Source organism: Daldinia loculata (assembly GCF_022478755.1).
Source record: "Daldinia loculata strain CBS 113971 unplaced genomic scaffold F4817scaffold_46, whole genome shotgun sequence".
NCBI classification, from domain to species: domain Eukaryota; kingdom Fungi; phylum Ascomycota; class Sordariomycetes; order Xylariales; family Hypoxylaceae; genus Daldinia; species Daldinia loculata.
The window spans coordinates 231,570-243,882 of record NW_026054900.1 but is presented as its reverse complement, the minus strand read 5'-3'; the positions used below and the strand labels follow the sequence as shown (position 1 = coordinate 243,882).

The following is a 12,313-nucleotide window of genomic DNA, read 5'->3' as shown; positions in this document are numbered from 1 at the left end:
TTTATTTGTTTATATATTTAATTTTAAAACTTTATTTTTTTTTTTAATGTTTTAATTTATAACTTATAATTATAACGTAAACCATTTATTAACATTAATTAATTAATACTTATTAAATATTTATTAAATACTTATTTTACCGATATTATTTTAGTTTTTTATAACGGCTATTATAATATTTATTAAATATTTAATAAATATTTTATAATAATTAATTATTTTTTATTATTTAAATTATTATTTATTATTAAATATAAAAAATAACGCCGTAATTGTTATATAACAATTATTTTTTATATATTATGCGATATTTATATAAATAAATATATTTTATAAAAATTTACTAAATGGTAAGGGTTCATAAATTTACTAAACTTTATTCCATAGGTTTACTAAACTTTTACATAGGTTAAGTTATATTAGGTCTTTTATACAAACTGCCCCTACACAGGTTAAGTGAAGTCAGGTAGGGAGCAGGGCATAGGTCGGGTCACTCATGCTCCCTTTCTTCCATTGATAGATCAAGTTAGGTACATAGGTACATTCAATTGGTACATGTACGCGACGGGAGTGAGTACCCAAATGTACCGTTCATCCGAAGATTCCCCTTGCCGATATCCGATAAGAGAATTCCAGAAGGCTCGTACCTAATAGTAATCCAAGGAGCTTCGACGATGCCGACGCATCAACTCGCTAATCACCCATTTTGTACTTGGCCTCGTCTCAGAATCGACTCAATTACGGTAACCCCCCTTGCAAAGCCGCAATTGTCGTGACTCCTTAGTCAGAATGTATCCTTTTCGACTTCTCTTCATCGACTAAGTCGTAGCAGCTTATAATAACATTTCAATAGAAAGGGAATAATTAAAGAAGAAGAAGAAGAAGAAGAAAATATATCTATATATCAAGGCCGCAAAACATGTCAGCTTCGCCTACGTCACTTGGCTCTTCCGAAGTGGCTGCTGATCAGCCCAAGGATACCGACGCGTCGCATGAACCCCTGTCCGACGCTCAACCGAAGTCTCAAGACGCAAATCATGGCGATCCTGTACCATCCGAATCTCCTGAGCGAAGAAGCAGCGCTGCACCCGAATCATCTATAGCATCGCCTCAATCGCGAGAATCTGGCGAGGCTTCACCTGTCGCTGAGGAAAGCGCTCCTCCCTTGCCGAACGAACCGCCTCCCGCGACCGAAGACGATGGCTGGGACTTCCATTGGGATGCAACAAGTCAGGCCTATTTCTTTTACAATCGATTCACCCATGAAACCACTTGGGAAAACCCTCGGCTGTCCAATAAAGCCTCGGTCGCGGAGTCGACGCCGCAGGCGCAGGAAACCGCGTCCAGCGCTGCCGCTGCCGCTGTCGCTGCTGAGCCGCCGAAAAACGAACGGCCACCAGCTGGAGGCTATAATCCAGCGATCCACGGCGACTACGATCCGAACGCCTGGTACGCCAAGCAAGGCGCGGAGAATCCATCAGAGCAGGATCCATCAGTAGACGCGTCGGCCGCCTACGCGGCTATGGGAACATTCAACCGCTTCACCGGGCGCTGGCAAGGCGGCGACCAGAACCCCGATAACCACAACGACGAAGCCAAGTCTCGGCGACAGATGAACGCGTTCTTTGACGTCGACGCGGCTGCGAACTCGCATGACGGTCGGAGTCTAAAAGCGGAGCGGTCCGGCAAGAAGCCGACTAAGGCTGAGCTCAAGCAGTTCAAAGAAAAGCGCCGAGCGAGGAAGGAAGAGAAGCGACGGGCGTGGCTGAGAGACTAGGCAGAGCCACGTGGGTTGCTACGCTACCTGGGGAACTGGGTATACTAGAGAGGAGGGAGGGGCGGATACCTGCATGGTGCATCAAGGTCCGAGGTCACATACACGGCGTTGGTGCATACGGTTTACGTATAGGGGTCGCGTGGAAGCAGATGGCCCTGTCAGGGGCCATCTTGCGTTGCATATTCGGGACGAGGATGTCTGCATTGCATTGTCTGGAGAGAAGAGGTATCGTCACTTAGTTCGTTCTGGATTGCAAGCGGCCCTGACACGCTTGGACAATGAACCTACTAGGTTAGGTAGTTACCTACCTCTTCTCGCATTTTCTTAGCTTTCGGATTATATACCCCCAAATGATAAATCACTTCGAGACGTACTATATACGCTCTAACCTCGCCGCTTAGATTGCACGAACTAAGGTTCCTACCGGTGCTCTTACATATGTCTCTGCTAATATAAATACGCCGAGTATACCGCCTATCGTAGTTCGTTTCTGAAACCCAATAGCTGTCTCTATCTGCCGTAAACTTTCAAAACTGTCCGACCCGTTTCGGATTATACCGTATGCCCGGTCTATTCTAGTATCTCTACGTTGATGTCCTATTCCCATTTCGTTTGCGGAGTAATTCGACTCTACGAATAGAGCGTCCAAGTAGAAATCTAGCTTCCGAAGATCTCCAAGGCATAAATTACCCTAAGTTACCAGGGTATCTATCATAAGAACTGCTACTCAAGACTTTATATAGAACGGCATCCCTCTCGAGGAAGTGCTTATCTCAATATATACAATAGACTGACGACTCTGGTACTAGCTCGCGTGCGCAACACCTGCCAACTCCCCACGAACAACAAGCGACTTCACTTTACAGGATTACGTGGTCTCTATCCGCGACCAAGCGACTCGCGTGCCTTGCGTCTGCACGATGAGGCAATTAATATATACTACGTAGGTAAATATGGCCAACTCCATCTTCTCCCAAGTCCCCATGTAGGTATGTTATGTGCAGGGCCATGTGGGATCTTTTTATCCGGAACCAGGCGGCGTGTTTGCCAAGTTACCGAGTGTGACGTTCCAGATGACGAGTAATCGGGCCAGCCTCCTATTCGCCGCGCGCTAATTTTCCTCTATTCCGTCGTCGTCGTCGTCATCGTCGTCCGCATCGAGCTCCATGTTTAGATGTACACTCTCGTTATCGCTGCTGTCCTCCTCGTCTGGAGCCCCCACGCTGCCGGTCTTGGGAGCCTGGCTCGGCGGATTGATAAATGCCGGTATAGGGGCGCTGATTACCGTTGTTGCCGTCGTGTCGATCTCAACCCGTTTGGAAATGGCAATTTCAGCCTCTTCGCTCTTCCGCTTGAGTAAGTTTGTTGGCGGTGGTCGCACGACAGTGGTACGTTCCTCTTCAGATCTGAGAACCGTCTCTAGCGGTCTCTTGGGGAGAAATAGGTCCTGAGCTTTTGCTGAGGTCTCAGCGGCTTCGGCACGGGTATGATCTGCGGGACCAGGAACAGGAGTCTCAAGTGGTCGATCGAATGAAAACCCATTCATCGAAGACTCGTCTTCTAAGGCGTCTTCAGTTGGCGCCTCATCGATGTCCATAGCGTCATTCCGGGGTCCTGTCGCCATAGGTCGAAAGTTGAAGCGTAGTAATTCCACACTTTCGTCGTGCGGGAACCGTTGCGTAAGATAAGGCAATATGACTGCTGGCGTCCTACCGCTCTTGTCTCGTACCGGATGTAGTATGCTTGCCACCTGCGCGTCCTTGATCTGGCATAAGATAGCCGTTTTGAGCATATGAGCCCGAAGTGAAGAAGGGAGAAGCTGTTGAGGGACATGACTAAAAAGAGTAGTCAAGAGTGCTGTTGCTGCTGAGACGTGCTCTGAACTTAACGAGACAGACATGAATTCATCCTCGGCGCTGTTACCGAGAAAAGCGTCGGCATTCTGACTGATGGATTTAGATTTCGGACCATTTTGAGTAGAAATAGCTGATTGCTTAGGATGTTTGAGATTACCACTAGATCCTAAAAGGTCGCGACAGCATGCTTTGATGATGAGGCTTAAGCCCTCAACGGTAAGTTTCTCCATTGTTGGCCCGCAAAGCTGAATAATCTCTTTGGTTAGGAGGAAGGCTATTATCCGGATTTCAGGTAGACGATAGCTAGTCTCAAACATTCGTAGTAGTTGTTCAAGTGATATTTGAGCTAGTGGCAGGACATTTCTTCCCAGCCGCTGCGTCATAACAAATAGCAACTTCATTGCAGCAAGTTGAATATCTGGAAATACTGTCCATAATTCGTCTTTCTCCTCTCTACCAACAGCTGGGTTCATCTGAATTGATGCAGATTTCTCCTTCCCTGGAATTGGTGGCGTGATTGAGGATATCCTCGTAACGATATCAACTATTGCACTGACCGGAATGGTGACTGTCGTTTTTGTAAAGCATCGCAGATATTCACAGATAAAATCGAGTAGACCGAGCAATCTTTCGCTGCCCGCATAAATGCCAGCCCAAGGGGGCAATTGATCTGGGCTGTCACTACCGCCCTGGGGATCTTTATCGAAGTCTACCCGTTGCAGCGTAGATTCTGACGGGTGACCCGACACCGACTCCCAGTTCTCCTGGATTGCCCGGAAGACCTGATCGGCTGTGGAGTGGAATGTAGTGATTATCCCATCTAGATGTTTCGTCCATTCAGTTGAGTCTCCACCCTTTACAGCTGTCATATGTAACCTGATAACAAGACGTCTGCTGCATGCCTGCAGTGAGGCTGGAACTATTGTACCGTCCGAGACGGTTGGAGCAATATACGATCGTGTCTCAACCCTAAGCTTAGACGCAAACTGACGTAGAGTAGTAGGGTATAGTGGGATTATAACCGAGAAACCTTCAAATATTGTTTCGATGAGGCTATTGGGTGCTTTAGCAACTTTGCTAGTTGTAGGGGGCTTCAAAATCTGGAGGCAGGCGGTTCCAAATGTAGGAAGGGTAGGTGTAACGATCTCCCGTATCAACGTCGGGTAGGCATGCATCAGAGTGTATATCTTCACTAGGGTCACAACACATAGATCCTTAATGACTGCTGGGTCTTTTCTCTGTTTTATTGTGAGTGGCTTTACTGATATTGTGAGGTATGAAAACTTACTTGAAGGATAGATAGAAGTCCTCGGACCCATGGTTCGGATGTTCGAAGGCATTCCCAACCACCAGTTTCTACCACAGCTTTTACTAGCGCCACTCCTACGAAGCGGCCCTGAGAGGTTCTACTATTGAGAAGTGTAGATATCTGAGTCTTTAGCTTATGTACGAGCACTGTCGATTCGGAGGAACTATCAGACGCCTTCGCCTCATGTGGCCTTGACAGTGGTTCTTTGCAACGCAATAAGTCCCTAAGTAGAGAGGGTAGCAGAGCTGGAAGCTGCTCTACTTTTGTCGCCGTCAATCTCCGGCAGAGACTGCGTAGTTCGGGGGGAAGTGCAGAAAAGGCCATGGTTTGCGATTCATATATTCTTAAGATTAATGACTAGTTGAATTTGTAGATGGCTCTGGCGCATGAGATAAATACACAGGCTATAAAGCCCGTCGTTTAAATAATAAACAATTCATTGGTTGTTAAACGAATGTATAACGAGATAGGAATTTCCAACCTAAGCTTTTCTTCATATGAAAGCTTCATGAACTTTTTATTCTTATCGATAAACTTTTTAGCGGGTCTACAGGATCAATCCCACCTTAATGGTTTGGCTGTTTGGTTGTGACCTACCATCCCTTTTAATTGCATAAAACAGAAATAGATATGAATTAAGTGAAGCAACCTTCTTTTAACAGGGTCATGACATATTTCCCCTTACTGTGCCAAGAAATGTTTAATTTACTTGGCTTATTCACTTATTAGGCCCATCTACAACCATCCTGACCCCTGGGCCTAGTAACCAACAGTCCGAGCCATATGATATCTACAGACGTGTAACGCTGGCATTGCACTGAAATCAACACTCGGCCGATATGATATGCGAGAGTTCCATTAATCAATACCGCGTTTGCTCAGGCCTCGAATCGTCAGGATGAGTGTTAGTTCTCTCCCCCTCCTATTCCCTCCTATTCCCAGCAGCCATAACCATAGTTGCTCATCTAAATTGTTATAGAAATCGGCCAAGGTAGCCCAATACGTAGCACGATTGGATGATGCTAGGTGCGAAGGGAAATGGGATGAGGTACCAGAACTTGTGCGTAAGGTCCGCAAACATGCCACCGACAGATTATGTACGACTCTACTCCCCTACTCCCCTACTCCCTCTCGAAGCCATCTAATGTAATGACATATCCACAGGCCTTACAACAACCGCCGAGACCGAGTATGCTATCATCAAAGCTTCACAGAAGCAAAACCCCGAATCGAGGCCTCCTACCGCCGTTTCTGCTGCGGATCTAGATGTCGCCCAATTGGTGCCTAGATTACTTAATGCGATCGAAGTCGAGACAACTCATCTTGAAGATAAATTCCAAGCCCAAGTATGTGTTGGATGGCTTTATTGGACCGTCGGGGAGTATAGTACTGCTGCTTTGAAGTTACCAGAGAATCCAGAGAGCGAGTTAGCCCAGCTCGATCAGCCAAGTAACATCTCCGAATGGTCGTGGGTATGTGCCCTCAAGGCTACATATTTAAAGGCCGATTGTCTTGCGCGGAGCGGTGACAGGGTTGCGGCACTGGGCATCTTCGAATCAGCATTAACTTCCCTATCACATGTATGGTTGGAACAGAAAGGACGGAAGCAGTTGCGGTTCTGGACTGAACTCCTCTTAACGGAATTCTGTATGCTACAATCTCAGGCCCTGCAAAAAGGAGAGAAAACCCTCGAAGATGCCAATTCACTAGCCCCATATCGTTCCTGGGCGAAATACTGGGAAGTGGCCAAGGCTCAAGGCACCGCTCTTGTCGGTGGCTATGGTTTCCGTGGTGCCATACCCAGAAGGAGAGTATGGAATGAATATTACGCCGCCATTTCGGCCATCCTGCAACAAGATTTGCCATTCCCAACAGGCTCCGTAGACGTCACCAACGAGGCATCAGCTAGGAATCAGCTTCGAACGGAGCTGAAGAAAGTCGAAGTAGCTTACGAAGGTCTCCTTCTAAGTGAAACTTCCTTTCCGCGAGCCGAGGAACAGAGACAAGAAGTGGAAGACTTCGTTGCGGTTGTGATGAGAAACTGGAGTGTACTTAGCGGGCGTGATTGGCACGAACAAGACCTCGGGCCTGGCGGCAAGGAAGGCCTTAGTCGGGGGGTATTGGACATCCTCTACCGAGCCGCTACCAAAACATTCCATTCTACGGCTATACTGCGGTATCTGTTCACCGTTCACCTCTCAGTCGCTGAATTTGATCTTGCATTCCATGCCTTCGATTCCTACCTAGATATCGTCAAAAAGGGGAAAGCCCGTGTCGACAAGACGGGCCATCCGGAGCCGAGTCTTGATGATGACGCGACAGTTCTTGAAACCATTTCCCAGGCGATAACAGCTCTCTGCAAATACGGTTTCAGGGATGCTGCTGCGAAGGCACATGAGTTGGGGGTTGAATTAGAAGGAATGGTCCAGAAGCTGCCAACACCGCTTCCTAGGGTGCAGGATAATATCACAACACTAGACGAGGAGGATGGAAATGGAGTTATATTACATCCAAGAATATCGTCTCGAGTGTATGCCTTGTCATGGCAAGCTATCGGTATTTCACAAGCGCAGTGGGCTAGAACGACGTTTGATGCATCTGTACGAACAGAAACTCAAACCAAGGCCATACGAAGCTTCCAGAAGTCCTTATCGCCGGAAAGCGGAAATCCAACAGACGTCAGGACCCTATTCACTCTCGGTCTATTACTAGCCGAGCAACGAGAGCTGACGGCAGCTATTGACATTGTTAGGGCTGCACTCATGTCCAGTGGGAAAATAGGAGAGCAATCAGCTGGGTCTGGATCATACTGGCGAGAGCGCTCGCTGATACCCTTGTGGCACCTCCTTGCGCTCCTTCTAAGTGCCAGACAAGATTTTATCATGGCTGCCAGGGCTTGTGAGGGGGCCTTTGAACAGTTCAACGACCCGGCAGTCCTATTTGGCTCTCAAAATCTTCAAGGTGCGTTCCGAAGCGAACATCTTAACGAGGTGGAAGCTCGCAATGAGAAGAACGAGGGAAGGGGACTCGTCGATGAAATGGACGATCTCGAGAAAGAAGGCATGATTGAAGTAAAAATGACACAACTCGCCCTTCTAGAATTATTAGAAGGACCAGAAGTCGCAGTAAACGCAAGTCACGAATTGTTAGTCCTATACACAAGACTGTTTGGCGAATTTCAACCAAAGCCGCCGGCTACAACTCAGAAGGCGACAATGGAAGTCCCCAAAAGTTCAGCTGGCACAATCAAAAGTATGCGCGGTAGCATTTTTGGTAATAAGGCTGAGAGAACACCTCGTAATCTCAGAAATATCACTCCCGCAGAGAGCGGCACGTCTACCGTCTTACCGGAGAGGCCTCAAACCACCCAGACATCCGTTAGCACTATCGCCACCGCCAACGCCAACGCCACCACAGCTCCTGCCATACACGTCACCAAGGAGAATGGTGAAGCTGGTGAGGGTCGACGGTCTAGGAGATCGTCGAGCGCCTGTGGGCGTAGCGATTCAACGAGGCGAAACAGCCTGAAGAAACGAGAACCGAGCGCCCAGCCGCGACGGGCCTCTAGCCCACCCCGAGCCCCGACTGTCGTAGACGGTGAGGATTTCTACACACCGATGCCGGATGGAGTAACACAAGAGCGAGTAGACTTCTTCGCATCGAATAACACAAACGACATGTCTAGGCAACAGTCGTTTTCCAAAGGTCGTGGACTACTTCGATTCAATTCTACGGCTTCTTCAACCAAGGGCTCTGCAAATGGGGCTGATAGTTTAGTTCTTGATTCACTTTCATCGCCCAATCCACTACCCATCGTGCAATTTCCGAAAGAACAAGTCAAGCGGCAGAGGCAGACTATACTTGTAAAAGTATGGTTGATGATCGGTGCGTTTTACCGTCGTGCTAAAATGTATGGCGATGCCAAGGGCGCTATTAGCGAGGCGAGAATATTGGTAGACGGTTTAGAAAGTGAGGTCGCCAAGGATACGAGCGGCTCTATGGCCCTACGGGATCCTGGCTGGGGAGGGAAAAGATCGGTTGAGGAGCTCTGGGGTGATATTCAGAGCGAGGTATGAAATTGGATGACCCCCAAATGTTTTCTTTTTTCGCTAACAAAATATAGTTGGGCTATCTCGCAGTCTCCGAAGGCACCCCTTACGTGGCGAGGGACTACTTTGAGGAAGCTCTAATGTACTATCCAGACCACCCTTCAGCAATTGTTGGTTTGTCCAACATCCTCCTCGACATATACAGCGAAGCGCTTTTGCCGCCTCCTGCTGTCCCTAGCATTATCCTACCAGATGGCCAAGAGACAAATCTAATATCAACTGGCCCTGGTCCTCGGAAGCCTCACACAATAGTAGATATTCCGACGCTTCCATCAACACCACTAGGGCTCGGAGGTTGTGTGGCTGATATCGTAGACTCACCGTCAGATAAATCAGCTACCATTGAATCAGACGGACCTTCGATAGAGGAGCTTCCAGCCCCTTACAAAGCTGTTTCCTTGCCTCTTGTCGATCGACTTGCTGCTCGAGATAGAGCTTATGGGCTACTGTCAGGACTCACTAAATTGGGCACAGGATGGAATTACTCCGATGCATGGTTTGCCTTGGCTAGGGCACACGAAGACAGCGGACAGCTAGATAAAGCCAAAGAAGTACTTTGGTGGTGCGTTGAACTCGAGGAAGGGATGGGTGTCCGCGAGTGGAATTGTGTTAGCGCCAATGGCTATGTGCTGTAGGCGAACAAAACAACGAGGCCATCTAATCACCGAAACGACGATTACTTGTTCTAATCACCGAAACGACGATTACTTGTTCGATAGACAGGCCATACGCATAGATTTGTACACACAAAATTGGCGACTAATGGGAATTCAACGGAGTTACTAGTGTGCATCAGGCTTATTTCATGTTGTGGATGCTATTTCGGTTCGCGTCATCATTTTGGCTGCTTTAACACAACAAATTTCATACGGCTCTTTTCCCTAGACCAGGATTGATACCCTTCCGTGGCGAATTTTTGATGCTTAGAAATACTAATAATATAGACTCAATTCAAAAGCTGTTCCCTGGTCAAAGTTTGAATCCCCGTTAATCTGAGCTTTAGTCCCTTACCCTCACTCGACAAGTGTCAATTCAAATTCTAGGATGATTCCGGCAACCAAATAGCAGGTCTATTGTAGGTTTCACGATAATAGACTAGAGATCTCAACAACCTAAGACTGGGGATCAATAAAGACCCAAGATTTTCAACTAGAACCGTTAATATTTAGCTTACTAAACCTCATCGGCGTTAGGAACGGTAAAGTTGGGTCGTCTTCGAAACTAATTCCTACACAGGTTTCCAATCTTCTGTTGGTTCTTCATATAACGTCCTCATACTCACGTCATGGCCTAATCCAGCAGAAAGAAAAGCGACTCATACGGGCCCAACTCTCTGGATACGATCCAAGTCTAGGTGATCAAAGACTTCGAATCAATACTTTGAGTTTACGTTACCAGGAGTCACCTTGTTCCACCATGAAGTTATACAGGTGGTGATTTCATATACGTATCCTAATCGACAAGTATGCTTTGACGGATGTCGCGGAAGATTATTCATAATTAATAATAGTCCCCACCGATGTCTTGCCCGTGGGAGTCGATCTTCAACGCCCGGCACCGCTGTCTTGGGCGGTTCCTGGTAGTGTTTTTGGCTCCCTTTGCCGCTGGAGTGGTGACGAACAACTGGGTCAATTAGTGCCGATGCCTCAGGAATGCGCACTTATTATATGGACTCTCCACCCACGCGAACTGTGGAATCCTAGATACCATCAGGATATTAGACCATTCCATCATTTACTTTATTTACTTTGCGCAGAATCGCGTCATGGTATAGCTACGTTGTACACTAGCGGAGTAATGGTCCTTGCACGTCCGCCCTTACGATAGAATATCGTTGTCGTCAATATTGAACTCAAAATGTTTCTGTCTGCGGTTGCGAGGGAGCGGATTATACGCTACGCGTTCGAGACCCTAGCTTCAGGAGGGCTATAAGAAGCTCATTGACCTCCCCCATATTCACCTATAATCATTCTGCATCTCAACATCCATCTCCGTCTTCAATAAACAGATCAATACTATACCTACTACACATTTACCCACTACCACCAACATGCAGGTCACCAAATCTCTCCTAGCAGTCTTCCTGCTCTTCGGCTCTAACGCCTTAGCCGCACCCACTACCGCCGAGGCAGTTGCACCTCTCGATGAGCGCACTGCCCTTGAGGTTAGCCCCTTTTCCCCTTCCCCCAAGCTCTCATATAATCGTACTAACACTACTACCCGTCGCAGAAGCCAGAGGCCAACATCGAGGCTAGACAAGGCCCTGGCGTCAACGGGGAGGATGAGGATGAAGACCTCAAATACAAAGCGGCGTGGCGCGGCGGGCACCACTGGGGCCCGCACTACGGCCCGCACTACGGCCACCACCCGCACCACCACGAGCACGGGGATGTCGACGGCAAGGCTAAGGACAATACCCGCAGCCCTCAGCCGTTGCCGCGAGGAGAGGAATATGACGGCAAAGATCGCGGAGGACACCGCGGCGGTCACGATGGACATCGCGGCGGTCATGGTGGACACCGCGGCGGTCACGGTGGACACGGTGACGGTCACGGTGGTGGACACGGTGGTGGATATCATGGCGTACGCGATGAAGGTGTACGCGATGAAGGTGTACGCGATGAAGGTGTACGCGATGAAGGTGGACGCGATGATGGTGGACGCGGTGGTGGCAGACATGGTGGTGGTGGACGTGGTGGTGGCGGACACCGTGGTGGCGGACACCGTGGTGGTTGGGGCGGGAAGGCAGAGAAGAGGGGTGAGGGTGAGGAGGAGTACCGTCACGGTCACAAGGGCGGGCATGGTGGTGGACGTGGTGGTCGTGGTGGTCGTGATGAGTAAACTAGGGTGATGAGTGTACGAGTGTATGAGTGTATTATTGAGGGTTACTGGGAAAATTGGAAAAACAAAATGGGATTAAGGACGGGTTAGGCGGGATGATTGATGAAGGATACATATGCTATGGTCATGGTCACTTTTTTACTATTATATACATTAAAACCAAAGTTGGTTCATACTTTTATAAAATGCCTATCTTTGATCATCGGGGTGTGATATGACTTAGTAAATCGTATAAAGTATTTAAAGTAGAACTTGAAGTTATTACCTACATGTATACTTGTTAACTTGAAGTTAAAAAGAATACTCCCCATATTCACATGTTAAATTTAACCTGTGTATTAAAGCTTACACACATACATTCAGGTTAAAATACGTAACGTTAAACTCAAATACATACTAAGATGTACTTTACAATTAAAAA

General features: G+C 47.7%; 4 protein-coding genes across 4 annotated transcripts; 3 read left to right on the top strand and 1 right to left on the bottom strand.

Moving 5' to 3' along the window:
* Positions 1–447: 447 nt before the first annotated feature.
* F4817DRAFT_345833 (uncharacterized protein) lies at positions 448–2,252 on the top strand. Its single transcript, XM_049304319.1, has 2 exons — positions 448–791; positions 854–2,252. The coding sequence occupies exon 2, from the start codon at positions 920–922 to the stop codon at positions 1,775–1,777; it is 858 nt and encodes a 285-aa protein (XP_049156549.1). The 5' UTR covers positions 448–791; positions 854–919; the 3' UTR covers positions 1,778–2,252.
* A 208-nt stretch (positions 2,253–2,460) lies between these two features.
* Positions 2,461–5,424, bottom strand: F4817DRAFT_202773 (rRNA processing/ribosome biogenesis-domain-containing protein). Its single transcript, XM_049298599.1, has 2 exons — positions 4,922–5,424; positions 2,461–4,871 (listed from the first exon to the last, which is right to left on the bottom strand). The coding sequence occupies exons 1-2, from the start codon at positions 5,264–5,266 to the stop codon at positions 2,889–2,891; spliced, it is 2,328 nt and encodes a 775-aa protein (XP_049156548.1). The 5' UTR covers positions 5,267–5,424; the 3' UTR covers positions 2,461–2,888.
* Positions 5,425–5,840: 416 nt separating this feature from the next.
* Positions 5,841–9,686, top strand: F4817DRAFT_318476 (uncharacterized protein; the record flags this gene model as incomplete). Its single annotated transcript, XM_049300916.1, has 4 exons — positions 5,841–5,846; positions 5,922–6,039; positions 6,107–9,012; positions 9,066–9,686. The coding sequence occupies 4 exons, from the start codon at positions 5,841–5,843 to the stop codon at positions 9,684–9,686; spliced, it is 3,651 nt and encodes a 1,216-aa protein (XP_049156547.1).
* A 1,415-nt stretch (positions 9,687–11,101) lies between these two features.
* F4817DRAFT_318475 (uncharacterized protein) lies at positions 11,102–11,892 on the top strand (the record flags this gene model as incomplete). The annotated part of the gene is made up of 2 exons (XM_049300915.1): positions 11,102–11,215; positions 11,281–11,892. The coding sequence occupies 2 exons, from the start codon at positions 11,102–11,104 to the stop codon at positions 11,890–11,892; spliced, it is 726 nt and encodes a 241-aa protein (XP_049156546.1).
* Between the last annotated feature and the right edge of the window lie 421 nt (positions 11,893–12,313).

Excerpts from the sequence above, each read along its gene's own strand:
- F4817DRAFT_202773 (XM_049298599.1), bottom strand. The coding sequence starts at position 5,266 with ATGGCCTTTTCTGCACTTCCCCCCGAACTACGCAGTCTCTGCCGGAGA. Across the intron at positions 4,872-4,921 it reads GACTTCTATCTATCCTTCAA|AGAAAAGACCCAGCAGTCAT; the intron begins GTAAGTTTTCAT and ends ACAATAAAACAG.
- F4817DRAFT_345833 (XM_049304319.1), top strand. The coding sequence starts at position 920 with ATGTCAGCTTCGCCTACGTCACTTGGCTCTTCCGAAGTGGCTGCTGAT.